The sequence below is a fragment of the Alligator mississippiensis genome, chromosome 10 (assembly GCF_030867095.1).
Source record: "Alligator mississippiensis isolate rAllMis1 chromosome 10, rAllMis1, whole genome shotgun sequence".
Lineage (NCBI taxonomy): Eukaryota > Metazoa > Chordata > Crocodylia > Alligatoridae > Alligator > Alligator mississippiensis.
This window is the reverse complement of record NC_081833.1, coordinates 8,775,719-8,795,339: the sequence shown is the minus strand read 5'-3', so window position 1 is coordinate 8,795,339 and position 19,621 is coordinate 8,775,719. Positions and strand designations below refer to the sequence as shown.

The window sequence follows — 19,621 nt, the reverse complement described above, 5'->3', positions numbered from 1 at the left end:
TGCTGTCATGGGAAAGCTGCTTCAAAGGCAGGGGGGTAGCATTTTTATCGGCCCTAAGATCCTGTGTGGGTTTGGAGGCCTTTGATCGGGAAGTACAGAGCGTTTCTTGTTGTGGATTTCATTCATTGACATCCGATGCTATCTGAGCGCTTAGTCTGTTCTTTATCCCATCTCACGCTGAGCCATGCTGTAAATACAGGACCTCTTTCCTCCCTGTACTTGCTATCCTTTTTGTTGAGGATATGCCCAATTGCGTCTGGCCACTGGCCTTTGAGTGCCACAATAAAGTGCCGCCAGCAAACAACCCGAATGCCTTAAAAAGAAAAACAATGGCCTGACACATGGGCCGGGCTTCTCTTCCTTCCCAGCAGAGCTCAAAACCTCCCCTCAGTCTGTCACTGGATAATAGTCACTCGTATTGGCGCATAACACTTAATCAAAGGCTGAAAAATGTGGTGCTCATTGTTCTAAGGGAAGGTTGCTACAGGCCTGGGAGAACAGGTAATTTAATGACTCACCCTCAGATGACTCCAGCCTCCTCCATCCTTGCCATGCTCCAGCTGCAGAGATGAGCACAAAAGCCAGGGACATGACAAGCACCCATCTGCAGAGGGATGGCAAGTGTAGCTGATAGAGGATCCTCCCCAAAGGTTTGTCAGACGCTTGTAAAATGCAATTAAAATCTTGCTGTCTGTGTTAAGTGACATCCAGTGGCAGAGGAGGTGATTTATCTCTTAGGTGTCACCGGTGCAAAATGGCACAAAGAGGTTGCCTCTTGTTGCAGGGGTTTCTGAGCTAGTTTTCAACTGGCTTGGGTGCTGGCAGCCATGTGGCCACAGTGGCATGAGTTTTGGTTGCCGGATATGTACCCAGGGTTGACGGTGGGTTTGTGCATCCTACGTTGATGCCCAGCTGAGTAGTGAAACTCAGCTGTTACTGGTACCCAAGCTAATTAATTTAAAGCTCTGCAGAGCATGTGCACACGGGCTGCAATCGGACCCTAATGGTGACAGAAAGATGCACGATACCACAAGGTTTTGGCTGTGATGCCTTGGCAATAAGTCCAGCTGGACTGGGGGCAAACAGGCACGGGTCACTCACAGCCCCTGTCCCTGTAGGGACACAAGGGGTCACTGATGAAGCCCTGAGGAGGAAGGTGCTGGGCTAGGCTGACCATGGGAGACACTGATTCAACCAACGTTCAGCCAAACCCCTGTGGAAGCATAAGAGCACTTCTACATCTTCCCTTCTCTGGACATGAAGCCACCCTCTCCATCCCCTGCCCCCCTTGTTTTGAGAAGGCTGTGTGCAGCAGGTCATACAGAATAAATGTTGCTGGACGTGTAGTGCTGGGTGACTTTTTGGGGTGAGGGGAGATGGAGGATAAATGGAGTTTTGGGGGAGCTGAAACTGTTGATGAATTTGGGTTGAGATGGGTAAAACGACTGGGGGTTGGGGGGAATTGCAAGATGTCAGCACGTTTCATTTAAATATTTAAGTAGTAAATATTTATGTACGTAATGTTTTATTTAAGTAGTAATGTTATATTTAAGTAGTACCAACACGGTGTGTTTTATTGGGGCTTTTTAAAAACAAAAATGTCCACCTCCAAACTGTGGGCTGTGTTTAAAAATCGATCCTAAGTATAAAAGAAAGAAAGAACAGGGCTTAAATAATTAAGAAAACCAAAATAGTTTACTGTGGATTGAATGAAATGTTTTGGGTTGATCCAAAACGACATTTTGTTTGTTACAGAAAGAAATTTATTCATGTTCTACCTGAACCAAAAATGTTTCCTGGCTTTTTGCTTTGGCCACCTAACAGCAAAATCCATTGTCTGCCAAGTTTTGGTCTCAGATGTCTGTGTGCGCACAACTGAGCCTGAAACCTTGCAAGAATAAGTTCTTGGACATTCATTTCCAGTCCCAATTGGAAACGCTATGATACAGACGGCCTTTTTCCCAGGGATTTTGGCACTTCTGCTTTCATTGCAGCACAGACCCAGAAGAGCAAAAAAGCACGGCAGCAATTCAAGGGAGCTTGTTGGGAACTGCCCAAGCAAGCTAAAAAGGTTGAATTCCAAATAGTTTGATGCCAAAGAACTCACTACGCTCCCAAACAGAGACCAAATCAAACTCCAGATCCTGCATTATCCACCTAGCATCTCTCAGGGCCAGGCATTATGGGACCAATTGGAGGATTATTATCGTTAGTTCCTAGAATCATAGAGAAATAGGGCTGGAAGGGACCTCCAGAGGTCGTCCAGTTGTTTCTCTTGTGTTGCGGTGTGCATGGCACTGTACAGTTTTTTAGAAACAAAATATAGGAAGAATAGTGCCCCAGGGGTCTTGTAGTTTGGGGCGAGGTAGATTTTTTCAATTTCTTCGGAAGCTCCCATCAATAACCTTGCACTAAAATTGAGCTATGAAAATTACTTTTGTGATTGTCCAAGTGCTGCTGTTGTACAAGAGAAAGTGTAAGTGCCCTGGCCAGGCTGCAGTATAGAGCTGTCACAGTCCAGTGAGGGAAGCTGTCTGAACGTCCTGGGTGGTAGCAGCAGCGTGTTTCTTGGTGTCGTGGTCAGGGATATGCCATGTGCATACGCCAGTGCTGTTCAGTAGGAGACTGAATCGCCTTCTTCCTCTTAAGATTTATCAAGCTACCGGTTTTCATGTTCAGCGACCTGTGAAGACACTGCTTCTCCCACCAGTGACAACTGTTTTTTTTAAACAGCGTCAGTCATGGGGAGGTTTAGAGAAGGGAAAGGAAAGAAAACCACCCTAGTATGGCATCTCTTCCCAGGTGGCCATCGATTGAAATTCTCAGCCAACCATCCACAGTATGGATGATCATGTATAGACTAAGTTTTAACAGTTTAAAAAAATAAATAAATAAATAAGTTCCCATTTGAAGTATTGTATTTAGAAGCAGACTGGATTCTGGTATTACCGAGTGTTGGAGATAATCTCTTTATATCTAAAGATTAAGGGGTAGATCCTCCGCTGCTATAACTTGCCATAGCATCGTTGACTGCCACCAAACTATACTAGTGGAGTATCTGCCCTCTGAACTCAGTTTTGCTCTCAGAGACTGTAAATGTCTTTTACTTTAACATTTTTGCCTTAGAGAGCAAGACAAATGGCCTTATAGCTGGCCAGAGCTACGTGGATCATAAAAACCCATGCACTCTATTCCCTATTGATCTCACGTGCATCTTTTGGAGAGTCAAGAAATTATCCTAGGATGATATCAAAAGTACACATTATGTTCTTAAAGTCAATGTATACTTTTATGGCAACGAAAAGATCATTTATGTTTGGAGATGCTGCATTCAAAGTAGGTCACATTTAATCAGCAGAGCCGTGCAGAAGTGTACAGGTTCTTAAGAAACATCTTAAATAGATTTTTTGCAACTAAACTCAACTCGGGCTCCTAGAGGTATGCCGAGATGTTTTTTGATCCACACAAGCGAAACTGGGGCTGGTTCTGAGCAATCCAAGACTGATTTTATGGCTTTTTAGGCAAAATGTGTAGTTTCCCTTGGTTATGATACTAGGTGAAGCTAAACTCTTCGAACTGTGGGGCTTCTCTGCATGGGTGGGTTAGTGCACAGTAAGATGGGGTGTGAATTTGCAGCACAAGCTATTCTGAAGCATCTGCTCCTGTGGACTTGGTCTGTACCAAGTGGAAAGTAGTTTATTCCACTTAAGGTGCAATAGGATTGTATTTGGACACTTAGATACCCAAGTGCCACTTGGACACCTATTTGGTGGAACTTATTCTGGTCCCAAGTGTCCACACAGGGAGTTAGTCCAGACTAGTGAAAGCACATGCAGTTTAGTGTGCACTGGCTTCCCAAAGGTAACCAAGCTCTGAGACTCGCGCCGAGACACTCAGTGCCTTCAAACACAAAATTTGAGCTTGTGCTGATCAAACCAGGCAAGTCTGACTTGGTCCCTGCCTTGCTGAGTGTAGCACAACTCCGTGCAGCTGCCTAGTTAGCAATGATAACCGTGGTGGTGAGTCGCAATTCCCAGATGTAATCTTTTTATTTGTCTTGATGTTCGCCTTTTAATTTCACATCAGTCACCCATCACCACTTTATGAAGTGCTGAAGCAAGTAAAACAAGAGAAGCACTACACTCAGCTCTGCAGTGCTTGTCCAAGTTATTCGAGTGCCTTTGCTCCTGCAGAATTTTGTTCATAATGTCATGAATGTGCTGCACTATTTATGGTAGATGAAACAACTGACAGGAGCAAGAGTTATTTGCAGAGCATCATCACATCCTGCCCTGTGCATTCTCCTGAAAACCAGGGAAATGGAAGTCTGCTTTGATTTCCAGTCTTCCTTGCATATGGGATCTTTCAGACTTCCTATGATCATTTAAAAAAAAAAAAAAAACCTCACTTAACCCTGGGCCATCCTCTGTCATGACTTTTCATGTCAAGTCCATAACCCTGATTTCTGCACCAGAACCTTGTACACTTTGTACAAGAACAATCAAAGTTGCAATTCAGGTTGCTGACAGAGTTCTTTTAATTTCTACCCTCTAGCTTCCTTAATAATCTCTCCTGGTCAAAATCCAGATGGCCCCGCAGAGCTCTGTCGAGTTGGTGGGGCTTGTTTTGTTTGTGCTGATTATAACTTTCCCCAGATAAAGTGTAAAACTGTTTGAATTTTTGGCCTTTGGCTGTTTGGAAAGCTGCTGTCAGCTTCCAGCATGAGCCAATTCATATTCAGTGCACATCCACAGCCCGCTGGTAGGGAGAAACACGGCAGCGAATGGACCAGTCTGCTCTATCCAGCAGCCTGAAAGCCAGTGGACCCTGCTGCATCTCTTTTGTTTTTCTTTCTTAAATATAATCAGCCCTTTCCTCTCTGTTTTCATTGCTGCTGTTTCTTTGATTTACTGCCGAGTTGTGAAGTTTTGTCCTATGGAAGCAGCGAGGGGTAAGGGGACAATTTTTAAGCCCTCAGCTAATTAAACATTGAAATAAGCAATTGAAAAAAAAGAAGGTGAGATGCTTTGCCGGTTTACATATAAAATAATCAAGTTTGTCATTGAGTGGAAAGAGGAGGGAGGGGGTGGGGGCTGTTTGGAAGAAGGAGGAAATAAAAACTGAGCACACTGAGTTTTCTCAGTTAAAGTTACCTCCTTGGTGCCTGGCTGTATTTAACGGTGCTCCATCAGGCCATTAGGAGGAGAATAAAACGAGCGTGGAATTCATAAACAGAGCACTAAATGGAGGAAAGGTCTAATGGGCTTGAGTATTGGAGGAGCAGCACTACAGAGCACATCCTGTTATGGCAAGATAGCAATGAAAATACTGCGCTATCCAGTACTCCCCTTTGCCTTTATGGCTAGGAAATGGCACGACTGCAAAGTCAGTAAAAGTTGCATACGATCATATCGGGGGATTAGCTGGAAAAGGGGTGTACAGGCTTCTGCTGCTCAGTCACCACGAGGAGGGGGACAGGTGTAGGACTGGGTGGGAGGGTGAATATGTTATGACATAGGCTAAGTGCAGACAGTCAAAAAGCCTGAGGCTGAATGGATTAAATCTTGGCAGGTTAGTCTAAGCTGCATAGACTGAACTGATAAGCGAGTGAACAGACATTCACTTTTGAGTCGGGAAATGCAGCCACCTGCCTGCAGGGGCCCAGGTCAGAAGAGGGGTGGGGGAGCGAGAGCATGCCTCTCTGCTGGAGCAGACAGCTTGGACCAAGGCTAGCCCACCCACCCTACAAGGGGAGGTGCAAAGCATCCTGGGATGCTGGGGGACTGTGAGTTAACTTTGAAACTGGAGGGGATCTGGGACAGAAGTTTAATAAACTGATTTAACCTATATCAGTCAAATCTGATACTACATACATCCAGACTTTAATCTTAAACTGGCTTCTGTCATTTTGAAAGCAGTTTACGTGCACTGAACTTCTGTTGTGTTATAGATCTGAACCGACTGCTGATCATTTATACTGGTTTGTGTAATTTCTGTCCCTAGCCAAGAAGTAAATTGCAGTTTTCCTTTATCTGCTGGTCTTGGGATCACTTCATCAAATCGCCAACAGGAGTATGCTCTTTCTCTCCCCTGGTCCAATCCTGCAGCCATTGGTGGAAGTTTTGCTTATGAAGAGATAAGAGACCTTCAGGCCTTTTATTGCCGCTGCTGCTGGCATTTTCAGGATCACACTGATGTCCATAGTTCTTCACACAAATTTTACCTCTCCATTTAAATGAGCTGATGTCATAATTTTGCATTTATTATTTTTTAATAGGGCTTTCTTTGGTAGGACCAATGAGATTTCCACCTTTCAGGTGGGGGAAAGCTTGCAAAATGGTCAGTATTACCCCTTTCTCTCCTTTCCCACATACACCTGTTCCCAGTCCCTTTTTCTCCTGCAGTGGATACTTCCCTAGTGAAGGCAGAGCTATAAGAACCAGATAGGTCAGCAGGATTTATATATAAAAGCACTTTGGCCTCTAAATCCAAAATTATAGTCCCCAGGCCATTTCCTCACTCAAATTATGCCAAACTCTGGAGATGCCTGAAGTCTATACTCTCCTAAAGTCTAACCTCCTACGTTAGGGTAAGAGTAATGTTGTAGTGGTGAAGGTCCAGACATTTATGCAAGAGGCAAGGGGTTGGGGGGCTTTTGAAAGCCAGGAGCAGATTGAATCCCTCTCCCCGCTTTTGATAGGCGCTGATCTCCCAGTAATTAGTTTCTTTTCTTCTGCTGTGTCTGCTACACCTGAGATTTTTCTCAGCCCCTCCCCTAGGCTGTGCTTCACTTGCTGTGCCTAGCTTCCTATAATCAGAGACTCGAGGAAGAAAGTCTAACATTCGAAAGCTTGTTTAACTTCATCCCAACTACATCTTAAGAAATCCTTGCCTCTAACGTCCTACATTGACACTGAAGTTCCTAATATGTCTAAAGTTCTGCTTCTGGGACAGCCTAGAAGTACCTCTGTCTACATGGCTGAGCAGCTCAGCATGTAGCTCACACGGGCATGCCTTTAAGATGAAATGTTTCACTGTCTGTCAGCTGAGGTACTTGATCTGAGCAGACCTGGTGGATCAGGCTCTGCACAAGCCAGCAGGGGAGATCCTGTTGCTATGCCTGCTGTTAGATAATGACTTGGTACTTGGCATAGGAGACCGGGGTTCAGTTCCCTTTCCTGTCTGAAGGGGTTCAAGTCCACATCTTGAACACTTTGTGGTGTGTGAAGCTGTTTCACTTTGCATGGGATATTTAAATACTGATTGTTCTGCAGAGAGGGAACACAGTGAAGATGACTTGCAAGGTACTACACCTTGGGAGAAAAAACTCACATCATACTTATAGGCTTGGTAGAGCTACACTTGCTAGCACCATGACCGAGAGAGACTTGGGGGTCACGATTGATCACAAGATGAACATGAGCCACCAATGCAATGCCACAGCTGACAAAATAAATAAAACTCTGGCTTGCATCTACCAATGCATCTCAAGCAAGACCCGAGAAGTCATCCTCCCGCTTTACTCAGCCTTGGTGAGGCCGCTGCTGGAGTGCTGCATCCAGTTCTGGGCTCCACACTTTACAAAGGATGTGGAGAAGTTTGAGAGAGCCCAGAGGACAGCCACATGCATGATAAGAGGTCAAGAGAACAGGCCTTATGAGGACAGGCTGAGAGGCATGGGACTCTTCAGCCTGGAGAAGTGAAGGCTCAGGAGTGACTTGGTGGCATCCTATGAGTATATAAGGGGTGTGCACCAGGAACTGGGAGAACGTCTGTTCACCAGGGCATCCCAAGGGAAGACTGCTAGAAGACCATTTTAGACTGGATATAAGGAAAAACTTCTTTACTGTCTAAGTCTCCAGAGTCTGGAATAGACTGCCTCCAGAAGTGATGCAAGCACCTCCTCTGGATACCTTTAAGAAATGCTTGGATGCTTATCTTGCTGGGGTGATCTGACCCCAGCTGGCTTCCTGCCCCTGGGGCAGGGGGCTGGACCCAATGATCTTGCAAGGTCCCTTCCAGCCCTTATGTCTATGTCTGTCATAGACATAGCCTATATCTGTGTCTATGTCTAACATAGACATAGACATTGGCTATGGACAACAAGGCTGGAAGGGACCTCACAAGATCATCAGGTCCAGCCCCCTGCCCAAGGGGCAGGCAGTCTATGTCTGTGTCTCCCTGTCCCAGTAGTTACCAGGAAAACTTCAGTGCTGCGATGCCCAAGGCCTTCTGTGGAGTTAGTTCTTATTTCCTGCAAAGGCTGATTACTGAAAGGGGTAGCTGTCCTCCTTTCACCACCCCAAGGACACGCTGCAGGAGGTGTAGTCTTAGGCTCCCCCCTTTCCCGCAGGGCAGCAGCTGAGGAAAGAGTTACTCCCCTGAAGCTTCCAGTGGGGATTTTCTTGCCCAGGCCTGCATGGGCAGGTCTGGAGAGCGTGTGATCCCAGCAATCAGGCACTGACCCCGAAACTCTATTACACATATAAGAAATGGCTAATGATGAAACAAGAAGCCGGGCTGCTGATCTCCGGGGTGACAAAGGAAGCACCGTGCACCGGGTGAAGGTGAAAGAGCACCTGGCGATGCTCTGTGCTGTGTTGAGGCAGGCTCTGTAATGCATCAGTTGCGTGCATTTTGTTAATTATAGCACTGGTTTAAGATCAAACATGGAAACATCTTTCCTACGCTGATTCTTAGAGAAAATAACAGATCCTGCTTTAAAACTACAGAGACAATTGCCAGCTTCTCCCATGCTGATTATTTCTGCTGATTAGTACTTCCTCTGTCACAAACCATGTCAGCAGCCTTCACTTCCCTGCTGAGAAGTAACAGCAAAAATGGCAGTAAGGCTCATTAAGACAGACACCAGCACCACTCACAGTTCTGGAGATATGAAAAGGCTTACTGTGATCTCTAAAATGTGTTTTGACTACACAATTCTTGGTGCATGTGTGCTTCTACAGTGGAAACAGGCCTGCGTGGAAACCCTGGGTCCACGTGCACCTGGGCTGAAGCTCTGGATCTTAATTTTGCAGCTGCCCATCCTCATTTCAGCAAACGTATAGGTTTTCTTTCTATCAGACCGCATCACTACAATTTTCATATTTAATAGAACTGTGCACTGAGCTGTACTGTGCTGTATGCATAGCTGACCTGAGGCTTGATTATTCACTTGGAAAGGAGGATGGAAAAGGGAGGCATAGTCTTCCTCAACACTTTATCTTATGCACTCGGGAGTGAGCACGCTGAGGGCACAACTTGGAACTGCTGAGTTGTAAGGCTGGCTGTGACGGGAATGTGCAGATCTAAGGGTGACTCCTCTGGTAGCCCTAAATAGCTCAGGCCAGGTAATCTGTCCTTCCCTCTCAATATTAGCTGGCATTGGTTGTATGTGAAGCACAGGAGGAACAGTAGGGCCATGCTAGGAATCAGTCTGGTCACTATTGGCATCCCTAAGTAAGTGCATAGATACCCCCACAGGGTGTTCACCATTATACTGAGGTTTAGAGAAAGTAAATCAGCCTCCGGAGCACATTCATACCTCTAATGTACAAGGCCAGGTAGCAGTGTATGGAAACACGCTGCCTTTCTCTGCAGGTACTGCCTCCTGAACCGGATGCGGTGTGCCACCGGCAGAGCAGGTGAGCTGATTCCCTGTGCTGAGAGGTAGAGTTAATTTGTCTAGGTGCAGCGCTGGGTGAGCGTGCCTACGCTGTTTCCAGTCCAGATCTCGTGCATGCATAGTGCAGCCAGCTTCGGCACACACTGCCTGGCAGGGTGAGGTCGGGGAATGGACAGCCCAGGGAGTCTATGGCAGAGCCAGGAATCGAACTCAGTTTGCCCAAGACTTAGCCCGCTGCCTTAATCACAAGGTCACCTTCTTCATGACCATATGAGAACACATTGTCATGTCAGGAAATTGTCATGGCTTTAGCCTCCAGGGCCTTTGTGACCTTGCCTCCACCCATTGCAAGACGACAGCCTCCCAGCTATATTACTCTCATAAGGGAATTTTTTTTTTTTTCCGAATAGGGCCCTAAAGATAAATGTTCCCATTGAATTTGGTTCTTCATTCTTCATATGGGGAAGTATTTACCTGGTTGTTGCCGTTGGACATTTGTGTTGTGCAACCTGAGTTCTTAGGCACTAATAACTCCTTCCCTTGGGACTTGGGGATAATGAGCCTGTTTTAGCCTTTTGAAGTGAATTGCAATTGTAATTGGTATTTTGGTGGCTCAGGGTAGCTAACATCAGTTTAGGCAAACTCAGTACTTGTCAAGACAATAAATATTTAGGTCAGATGTCAAACAAAGTAAGACTAATAAAGCACTTGTGGAATAAAGCTTGGGAAATTGGTTCCCTTTGAATGACATCCATGGTGACCCTCATCGCTCTTCTGAATAAGTATAAGGATCTGAGGTAGCTGCAGAAGAATATGCAATTTATTGCACAATTAGGATGTGCGTCCTTGAGTACGAAGGTCAGATGTTCAAACATGAAAGGTTGTGCTGTATTCGTGGCTGGTATTATTGTTTAACAGTGTGTGTCTTTGCTCTTTGGGACTGACAGTTCCTAGAAAGGATGGAGAGCTTATTCCTTAATATGATAGCCTGCCTCAGGTAATTGCTCGACAGCACAGTTAAGATAGATATCTGGTGGTAAGAGAAGCACGGTGTCATTGAAAATGTTCTTTCTCTGCCCAATGGTGTACAGAATATATCTGATACAGTTGCATTAATATAGTTCAGTGGTCAAGCAGGGTTAGATGAAAGGAAGCAAGTTCTTGCTACGGACCATGATTGTGATTTGCCCTGAAGTCCCGTTAAACCATTCACTTGATGGTCTTTCTCACTGCCAGGCGGGTATGGGCAAGCTTTGCACAGTGCTGAATTACACTCCTAAGAGATAACTGATAATTATTTGTACAAAGGAGCCAGGCCTAGGTCTTCAGAACCATGTCAGCCCTAAGAATAGGGTTTAAGTGGCTGCAAGTGGTGCACTTTAAGCAGTGCATAGGCATTGAGTTGGTCCTCGGCATGGGGATGAACTGTACTCTGGATGTTTTTTGCACTGACCTTGTGTTGTGAATGCATCTTGAATGATACGCTCACATCTGGTGTGTGGACACTTTAATTGAAGGTGTGATTGTGGCAGAGGAAGGCTTACCCTAGCAGCAAAGATGCAGTGCCACGGACATCAGCAGTGGCTTGTGGGTTTTTTTTTTTCTGAAATGACTTTTATTTTATTACAATTGCTTTTATTATGTTTGCAGATCCTAGAATCATGGGAACACAGGAGAATCCGTGCTTTGTTTTTTATAGTATATTTTTAAGCTTTTCTCTGAAACATTGAACGGTAGAAACTTGTCTAGTAAAGAAACAAACCCAAAGGCAAATGAGAAGACAGCTGATTTATTATTTTTAAAAATGATTTTTTTTTTAAACTTAATCTCTTGCCTTCTTGTGGAGAGGGGGTAGAGAAAACTCAGGCATGTGATTTGTGAATGTTTCCAGATGCACAGTGTTGAGAAGGTCAAACCCCTGGGTATCCACACACTTTGTACAGAGATTCTGGTGTGCAAATTGGTCACCTGGAGTCTCTGCAAGCAAGCTACAGTATGCTAGATGTCTGAGCTGACTACAGGGACATTGTTCAAGGTCCTCTGTGGCATAGTTTCTCAACCTGTGGTATGTGTACCCCTGGGGGTACATGAGACACAGGCAGGGGGTACGCGAGTACCCCAACACTCTCTCTCTTGCCCTCTTTTCCTCTCAAAACTATGGCAAAAAAAATTAGTGCAATTTAAACAACTAAATTCCCCAGTAATAATCTGGTGTTCAGCCCTCCTATCTTTGGCTGACATCACCTCTAGCCCCGGTACATACTCGAGTTGTGCACCCCTGGTGTAAAAGGTGGCAACCCTACCCACACCAGCTCAGACATCTGTCATATCATGGTCTTATATACACAGCCCTTCTTCCAACATACGGCACACATTAGTCTGTAAATGTAAAATCCCCTGGAAAATTGAATGTTGGGGTATTTATTACAATTTTCAGAAGTTAGTTACTACTTAAAAGGTTGGGGAACACTGCTCTGTGGAAGCTGATACTAGACAATTTTAGGCCAGAAATAGGGCACCAAATTTTAAATGTGGATAATAATTTTAAATGAGGATAATGTGGAGGTGGGGGTTAAGGACTGTGATAGATTCTCTGAGACTGGTGATTTTGAAATCAAGATCATTTTTTTGTGTCTTTTTGTTGATGTGGTGCACCTCAGAGAGTCATTCAGAGAAGTCCTTATGGCCTGACTGGATGTTGTGGGTTTATAATCTCTGAATCTCCAAAACCATGCTGGGATTATATTGCTGTGGCCCAGTATCAAAACATTTCTTGTTGTATTCTGCCGGGTGCCAAGGGGCCAAAACCAGGCGAGTTACCGTAATGAAACTGGAGCTTTTGGGCCAGGGCTCTATAGAAACTCTAAATTGGTGATTTTAGCCTAGCAGAATCCAGCCTTCCATGGCAGGAAACTTGTCTACGTGCATAGACAGTCTACAAAATGACCATCCTAATGCCAGACTCCCTAGTCATCTTCTAACCTCTCAGGGGATACAGGAAGAGATGTTTGGAAGGGCAGTTAAATATGCCGGGAGTCTGCAAGGGTTTTTCCATGGCTCTAAACCAGTGCCGTCTGCAGGGGCTATATCAGTATGCTGATCTTCTCTCCATCTTTTAAGGTTTAATTATGCAGGTCTTTAAAGCAAACATAAAGATAGCACAAAGGAATGCCATAAAGTCTGCTGGCAGCAAAATACACGCAAATGCTAAAAGCACCATTAACTAACAAGGCTTGAATCCCCACAGTGCGTTCTGTGGGCTATTTGCCACCTAGGTTTTTTGGAATTTTCTCTGAATTTGGATGGTTTTCTACTGCATGATATCATGCAGGGGAACAATCCCATGCCATTCTTTTAAAAAAAAAAATCAAATTCTAGGTGTAGTGGCAATGGGTTTTCAATGACAACGGCTTGCTGCTAAGAAATAGTGCATAGAGCCAGGATAAGGTCTAACTGAAGGACTAAAATGATGCTTTAGCAATTCAGCTTTTTGCAGTAGGGCGGTTGTCACCCCAGAGGAAGGTCCGTTCACTGGATAGTCAGATGTCCTGTTAGAGGGAGAGGGCTTGTGCTGTATCCGCAGGCTTGGAGGTGAGCGGAGCTAGGCCACTCCTGGACATCCTTGGAAAGTCAGCCCTTGGTTACTGTAATGATGGGTACTGGAAGGCAACTGCTAGCTTGATAGACATGAACAAATGGTTTCAGTCCCTGGCAATGAATGAATGCACATTTAAATGTAAGTGCATGTTTGCAACTAGAACAGGCAGTGTGGACCAGCGGATAAATCACTGGACTGTTTTCTGGCATTGTTATTAATTGCACTCATAGGTTGCTGTGTGTCCTTTGGAAAACCACTTTACCTGTGTCTGATTTTCCTGGTCTTAAGTATTAAATCTGGGAGGCAACACTCCTTTTACCTTGTTTGCATATTTTGTATAATGAGGCCCTGTCTTGATCAGTGCCACGAAGTGCTCTTACTAGCACGTTATTCAGCAGGGGGGTCTCCAGGTGACTGTCAGGTTACATCTACGTGGTTGTGCAGAGATATTCAAGCTAGGCGGGGTACCAGAAGCAGTATAGCTGTGGTAGTGCAGGCTACCCTGTAGCATTGCCTTAGTGGAGCTATGCTACTTGGGGTACCTGAGCTATCTCAATACAGCACTGCATTATACCATGTAGATGTACCCTAAGATATTTCTATCTACCCAATTTATCAGAACTCATGAAGCATGAGGCAAGAAACCCAAAAAACAGCCCTTCTCCCCCAAAGTCAGGTCCATAATTTGCCCTCTGATTTTTTCCGAACAGCGTAGGCTGTCGTGAGAACTACATCGTCCTTGTGATTGTATGAAGGGGATGGGGTTTCGATGGCTTCCAGATGCTGAATGTTTTCAACTTGGAGCTTCTAAAGTCTCCTTTTCTTTTAACAGTGACGGAGACTCGAGGGATCCTGGAGAGCATACAGAGATTTTCCTTGCTGCCGACTTATTTGCCCGTGAGTTATCACATCCACAATGCAGACATTTCCTTCTTTCTTAAGGAAGCCAACCAGGATATCATGAGGAACTCTAGTTTGCAATCCCGGGTGGAGTCCTTCTTTATCTATAAATCCAAGAGGCCACCTGTATTAAATGCCAGCTATGGACCTTTCTCCATTGAACAAGTAGTGCCCCAGGACCTAATGTCATCTTCAAATCCATTTGTATCCACCAACAAATTTTCCTTTAACTGGAAACTTAAAGCCTACATCATGAACAACAAAATTTACCTAAGCAAGCCCAAAGTTCAAGTCCTCTTCTACATCGTGGGCAGGGACTGGGATGATTACAGTACCACAGAGCGGCTGCCTTGCCTGCGGGTATTTGCCTTTCGAGAGACCCGGGAAGTCAGAGGCAGCTGCAGGCTGAAGGGGGATCTGGGATTGTGCGTGGCAGAGCTGGAGCTTCTGCCGGCCTGGTTTAGCCCTCCCACGGTGGTTGCCGGCCGCAAGAAAATAATGGATCAGTCTGAAGGAAGCCCTGTGGAACTGTATTATGCCATCCAGCCGGGTGATGAGAAAGGGGAGTGCACTAAGGAGGACACGAGGAAAAGTAATGGAATCAGACCAGGGCGCAATGACATTGATGAGTCAGGACCTCCCTTGCAAAGGATTGGAAGTGTTTTCCTTTACCAGGCACATGTTGGCCCTTCATTAAGCGAAATGAGGTTGGATAATAACATCGCCATCCAATACATACCAAAGACTGTCAAACAAGGTGATATTCTGACTTTCCTTGTATCCATTGCTAAAAACTCAACGGAGGATCAGTTCACATTGAGGTAAGTCCAGTCTAAATTCTCTTGGTCATTTACAGGCAAAGCGGCTGTTTGTGGGATACATTTATATATGCATATAACAGGGGACCAAATATCTATGTGTGTGTATACAAATATATACATATGTATACAAATATATACATATATATATGTATGCATATAACACGGGACCAAAAAAGAATATATATATGTATGAATATGTATATATATGTGTGTGTACATGTGTGTATTTTAAGTGAATTTTAAACCGACAGAAATCAACAGTAAACAAGGGACCAAAAAGGAATATATATATGTATATGTATATGTGTGCGTGTATTTTTAAGTGAATTTTAAACCGACAGAAATCAACAGTAAACAAGGGACCAAAAAGGAATATATATATGTATACATACATACATACATATACCTATATACATATACATACACACACACACGTATACATATATAATGGATATGTGTATGTGGATATGTGTAAATAAATTGGGTGTGTGTATATGTGGGTGTGTTTATATGTGTATAGATGTGGGTGTATACATGTATGTATATGCCTTTTTGCTCCCTTGTTTACTGTTGATTTCTGTTGGTTTAAAATTCACTTTCTCGAGTATAAATTAACTGGCTGGAGCCTTCTTACAATTTCTGCCTCCTAGAAGAAATTCAAACGTTATCACTAGTTTGATTCTTTCTAGTAATACATTGTCTCCTTTCCTCTTTTACCCAGACAAATATTGAATGAACAGTATGAAAAATAGCGTCTGCAGGGAAAGGGCAGCTGCTGCTTGAAGCTTTTTCTTTGAGCATCTTCAAGGGAGTTTAAAATAGTAGATTTGAGAGCCACTCATGTGCCAATAAGAGCAACTGCAAATTACCGTATGAGCTGGAATTTGTAGAGCGCCTCGACATGACCTGATGTCATTACAAGCCTCCTGTAACATTACTAAGGCCCGAATTCAGAAACGCTTTTAGGGACCTAGTTCCTATGGAAATTAATTGAATCTTTCTGGATCCAGACCTAAATGCATCACCCAGATGGCCTGTAAGCCCTATTAAAGTGATAATATTTTCTGCTTAAGAAGCCCCAACCCCTCCCCCTGCCATTATCAACATAAGGAAAATAATTTTTCTTCAACCCGAACTAGGAGTTGCAGAATTTAGAAGAAGCCAACCCTGTCATTTGCAGTGTAGCATCGTTCTGTTTTACTTCGTTGCTTCTCAGGCACTTAAATGATAGTGATGAGCTCAGTGTCAGAACCTCTGTAGAAGAGTAGGAGAGCCGGGAAATGCCGGGCCGCGCCGTATTGAACCGCGAGTGCTGATGACACATCGGAAGATTAACCATGAGGCTTTAGCGGCCAGTAGCTGTGCACTACACGCAACTGAGGTGGTCCCCAGTGGCTGCTCTAGTTTCAAGCTTGTCACTCTCCATGCCAACAGCTTACGCTGGGATTGCGCTGGTGACAGTGCTATGGAAGAATGGTGCAAAGGGCTAATTTCAATCTATTATCCCCTACCAAGGAGTGATGTCACTTCTCTTAGGCCTGGGGGGATATGTCATAGTCTCAACTTGAGAGATCGGCTCTGCTTTGTGCTGTGTTTTCTTTTGGAGTATGCTCTAGCGACGAGCTTCAGCTTGTAAGCTGAAGGAGCATCAGGCCCGCTGCCTTCATGAGAAAAGACACTTCCCTAATAGCAAGTAGTTCACTGGCCTCTGTAACAAATGTCAGACAGATACAACACAGTCAGCAACTAAAGTGCGCTCTGTAGATGCCGGCAACAGAGCTTGGCACCTTCTTCTAAAACACGATCCAAAGCCCCAGTGCTCTGACTTGAGATGAAAGGCGATTTCTATTCCTTGCCTTTGTATTAATGCAGACCCTAACTTTTGTAGCTCACGTTATCTCAACCTCTTAGAAATTGGAATTGCAACAACAGCGCAAGGCTGCAAATGCATTTTAATCTCTGAAAATGCTGAAATATTGGGCTTAAGCCTTGAATCACTCGTGCTGGGGTATAGCAGGTGGAATTCAGGGGAAATCAGTGGGGTGATGTTGGCAAGAGTGAGCGCAGAAACAGATTTGGTAGCGTTCAAATCTTTCAAGTGCTGAACCCAATTGTCTTCTACTTAGATGGGTGGGATATATGAACTGCTTTGGAGGAGTGCTGTCTGCTGCCTGATCTGTTTAATGCCAGGAAGGTGTGGTTACAGAACGAGTACTAGTAGGGCATCCTACTATTTGGGCAGACTGACTAATCTCTATGCTGTTAGCTATTGGGAATTCAAATGGCCTGTCTGACAGGTAATTGTTCAGCCACACTTTCCTAGTTATTTGTGTACTTGTGATTTTAAAAGGATATAGCTTCAGAGGCATACAGAAATTGCTACTACGCTTGAAAATTGGTTTAACAGTAAGTATTATAAACCCTTTCAGTCTAAAAGAGAACAAATGCATCCAAAAATTGTTTTTTACCTTTAGAAATAAGGGCCTAAAACCTGATATCAAAGCCTGTACGGTCCAATGAATGGTGATAACTTGAAAGCGGAGCTGGCTGGAAGAGAACAGGTCCATTGTGTGACAGATTTGGAGATTTCAGAATTTGGCTTTGTTTCAAATTGAAATGGACCCTGGGCATTTCCAAGTTCTCTAAATAAGAAAAGTCGAAAACAATTTGTTTTTGATCAATTGAAATGTTTCGGTTTTGACTTTGACTGTTCCAACATAGAAGATGATGCAATGTTTTAGAGAAATGAAATGTAATCTATTTTACAAATGAAGGATTGAAAAGCTTCATTCCAAGAATATGAAATGGGGCATTTCAACATGTTTGGAAGGTTTTTGTGCGGGGAGTTTCTCTAAAAGGCACGTTTCCCAAGTGATGAAGCGTTCTGGTTTCAAGATGGATGGGTTTCTCTGGAGATAGCTCCAACAAAGTCCTTTGGCCAATTTTGCTTTAAATGCCACTGTAATAGCCGAGTGGTTAGGACTGAGTTTTACACTGTAAGTGGGTTGTAGCTCATGCTAGGTACTGCCAGAAGCCTCCCTTCCCTCCCAACTCTGCCCACCGTGTGTCTAAAGTGTTTCTGTGCGTCTAACCTGTTCTTAATACTTAAGTCATCATTGTAGCATCAGTGTTCTTCTTTTGCCTCTCAGTGCAATGATTGCAATGCAAGCCCTTGATGGTTTGTCTGTGTCTTATGGTTAAGCCGATAAACAGCCACTAGTTCACAGTGCTAGGAAATGGCAAATGTTGTGGTCTGTTAAATGCTTTGGGTAAAATTCACCTCTGTGATGAGAGCTAGCATTATCCCAATGGCTGAGCAGGGAGTAGTGGTCTTGCCAGCTCTCTGCACAGGGCAAAGCGGCACCCTTTGTGCTTACATGTTGAAGCAGCACGATGCAGAAGTTGCTCTGCCTGTCGTATGTTATAGTCTAGGGAGGGAAGGAGAATTGAAGCAGAGGCTTTATAAGGGGGGCTATGGCTCTGGATACCCAAGCCTTATAGAACTGGATGTTTCCCATAGGACTGGGTCATTCATTTCCTGATGTAGCTTTGAGATTCCCACCTGTGGTGCGTGTCTAGACAAAAATGGATCAGCAGCGGCTGAGTGCAGCAGCCAGCCAGAGGCTCCCTGGTGCCTGGTGGCCAGACCATTCGCTTGGGATGTGAAACGTCTGGCTTCAGGTCCCTGGTCCACTGAATACTTAAATAGTTATACAGTGTAGGCCAGCTTCAGCAGGGAAGATGGGGAGACAATAACCTGATGTTCAGAGCCCTCCCATCTGTGAGATGGAAAAATGGCAGATGAGGGACTTTTGCTCTCACATCCCAACTGAACGACTGCTAGGCTTTTGGCTGTTTTGCCCCCTCGCTTTTTTTTGTCCCCAGCTTTAGCTCAGACACTCTCAGAATCACATTTTGCAATAAATAACTTCAAAATTCATGGGAAATTTAGGCTGTATGTTATGTGCAGCTTCCCAACATTGAGCAGGATTAGATGGTATAACAATATGGAAAGCCCAATCTTTTGGGCTGTTTAAAACTAGATTGGCTATGTACCAAAAATATTCCGAAGGGAGCAGTGCTGTATCACCTCCCAGGAGATGGATAGCCTGATTTAACAGGTCTTTTCCATCTATGATGTTTCTGAGGCTATCAGTTTTGCACACCGGGCTGTACTGGAATGAGTGCAGGTATATATAAATATCCTGCTAAGCATTCATTTTGCTGCTAGTCTAAATGCTAAGGGTTAAAAGACATTAGTGGCCTGGCAATTTTAATCTTTCTGAAACCTGCCCTGTGACTGAAGTACGGTCTCCTATAATAAAATAGGACCTGACATGTCAGTCTAGTATATCCATTATTTTGCGTAACCCTGCCTTGCACATTGCCGGGTACACAGAAGACAGCACTGATAATATGCAGCCTAGCAGGCTATTCTGATTTCAGAACACACAGTGCAGCAAGCAAGTAGTGGAAGCCATCAGAGGCCATTTCTTCAACCTAATTGTGTTTAAAATTCTCTGAAATGTATAAATGCGCTGACTTGCAGAAATACAAACACGGTGCAGCTTTGAGCAGGGACCTCCGGCCCTAAAAAATTGGAAATATGAAGGCATGCTTAGAAGTGTAAAAGATGTGTTCAATGCTCCTTAATCCTACCATTTAGGAAGAAAGGAA

The 19,621-nt window shown here is 44.3% G+C and overlaps 1 protein-coding gene across 3 annotated transcripts in view; it reads left to right on the top strand.

Moving 5' to 3' along the window:
* Positions 1–19,621, top strand: part of TMEM132D (transmembrane protein 132D) — a 465,160-nt gene that overhangs the window by 160,419 nt on the left and 285,120 nt on the right. For all 3 annotated transcript variants that reach the window (XM_059713431.1, XM_059713430.1, XM_006275063.4), the window contains exon 2: positions 14,056–14,944. In XM_059713431.1, coding sequence (XP_059569414.1) covers positions 14,056–14,944 — 889 coding nt within the window. The remainder of the gene's footprint in view (positions 1–14,055; positions 14,945–19,621) is intronic.